This window comes from Arvicola amphibius, unplaced genomic scaffold, assembly GCF_903992535.2.
Source record: "Arvicola amphibius unplaced genomic scaffold, mArvAmp1.2, whole genome shotgun sequence".
Taxonomy (NCBI): Eukaryota; Metazoa; Chordata; class Mammalia; order Rodentia; family Cricetidae; genus Arvicola; species Arvicola amphibius.
This window is the reverse complement of record NW_024582312.1, coordinates 136,913-138,316: the sequence shown is the minus strand read 5'-3', so window position 1 is coordinate 138,316 and position 1,404 is coordinate 136,913. Positions and strand designations below refer to the sequence as shown.

The following is a 1,404-nucleotide window of genomic DNA, read 5'->3' as shown; positions in this document are numbered from 1 at the left end:
CAAATTTACACACTAAAGTCCACTTTTGTTATTAGAATCCTAGAGTCTTTACTGCTAGACTTCCCCAGAACATTTACAAACATATTAGAACACGCTATCTCTTAGCTCCAACAACAGAACTTATAGAGCAGGAAGGTATGCAAATAAGGCCCATCTGTGCTCATGAAAACCAGATAAACCCTGACCCTGAAGCTCAGACAAAGGAATCAGTCTTGGATGCCCAGCTCTTTCCATTCAGTGATCAGCACTGAAAACAAAACACACAATGGATTTGGTGCTGATTTGGGTTTTCCTTGTTGCTTTTTTAAAAGGTAATTTATGAAGAGATACTGAGTGTGTTAGTGAACATGAACAAGATATATAAAAGATAGAGCTTCTGTGGCAATTTACTAACAACATTCTTTGTGTTTGCAGGTGTCCAGACTGAGGAGCAGCTTGTGGAGTCTGGAGGAGGCCTGGTGAAGCCTGGGGGATCCCTGAGGCTATCCTGTCTAGCCTCTGGATTCACTTTCAGTGACTACTGGATGGACTGGGCTCGCCAAGCTCCAGGGAAGGGGCTGGAGTGGGTTGGGGAGATTAATAAAGACAGCAATACTATAAGATATGCACCATCTGTAATGGATCGATTCACCATCTCCAGAGACAATTCCAAGAACACTCTGTACCTGTACCTGCAAAATAATCAATGTGAGATCTGAGGACACGGCCACTTATTACTGTGCTATACACACAGTGTTAACTCAGACATAAACCTCACTGTTAGGCCACTCAGGGCCACCAGGGGGTGCAAAACTGACAGAATACAGGCTCATCACAGGAATTTATGCAGACATATTAGGTTAAGCATTCCTCTCAGGTGTTTGACCAGCATTTTTTTTTACACTTTCGCTGGAATTCTCTCCACATGTACTTTCTGAAGGGATCCAATTTCCTCAATACATTATATATTCTTCTTGTGCTATTTTATCATATGAGGCACAGTCTCCCATGAAAAAACTGTAAACTGACAACTATGGGGACACAAAGTACCCTACATTAGTCATTGAAATTTAAAGAGAAGAAAGTACAATGGACATTTCTGAGTATTATCATATTTTAGGAATAAGTTATGTCATTTTTTATTATAGCCCCATGAATGTTTGAAGGAAAACCAAAAGGAAGATGGAACCATGATCATTAGATAAAAAATCCTAGCATATTTGGAATTTCCTCTCTTCTTTTTTGATGATGGTGCACTCAGGTTCAAATGAGACCCAGGTGTGCTTTTAGTTCATTTGGTTTATTACTCCATGTCTTTCATCTCAGTTCATAATAGAAATTAATATAAACACATCCAGTTAAGAAAACTTCATGAGAAGTGAGATCTACCTGCCTAGAAAATCAAAAACACAAAATTTGGAGATG

The 1,404-nt window shown here is 39.4% G+C and overlaps 1 gene segment (V, D, J or C); it reads left to right on the top strand.

Annotated features, from left to right (window-relative positions):
* Positions 1-265: 265 nt before the first annotated feature.
* On the top strand, positions 266-698 carry LOC119805771. The segment is given in 2 exon segments: positions 266-311; positions 415-698. Coding segments are annotated over 2 exon segments (330 nt in total).
* The last annotated feature ends 706 nt before the right edge of the window (positions 699-1,404 follow it).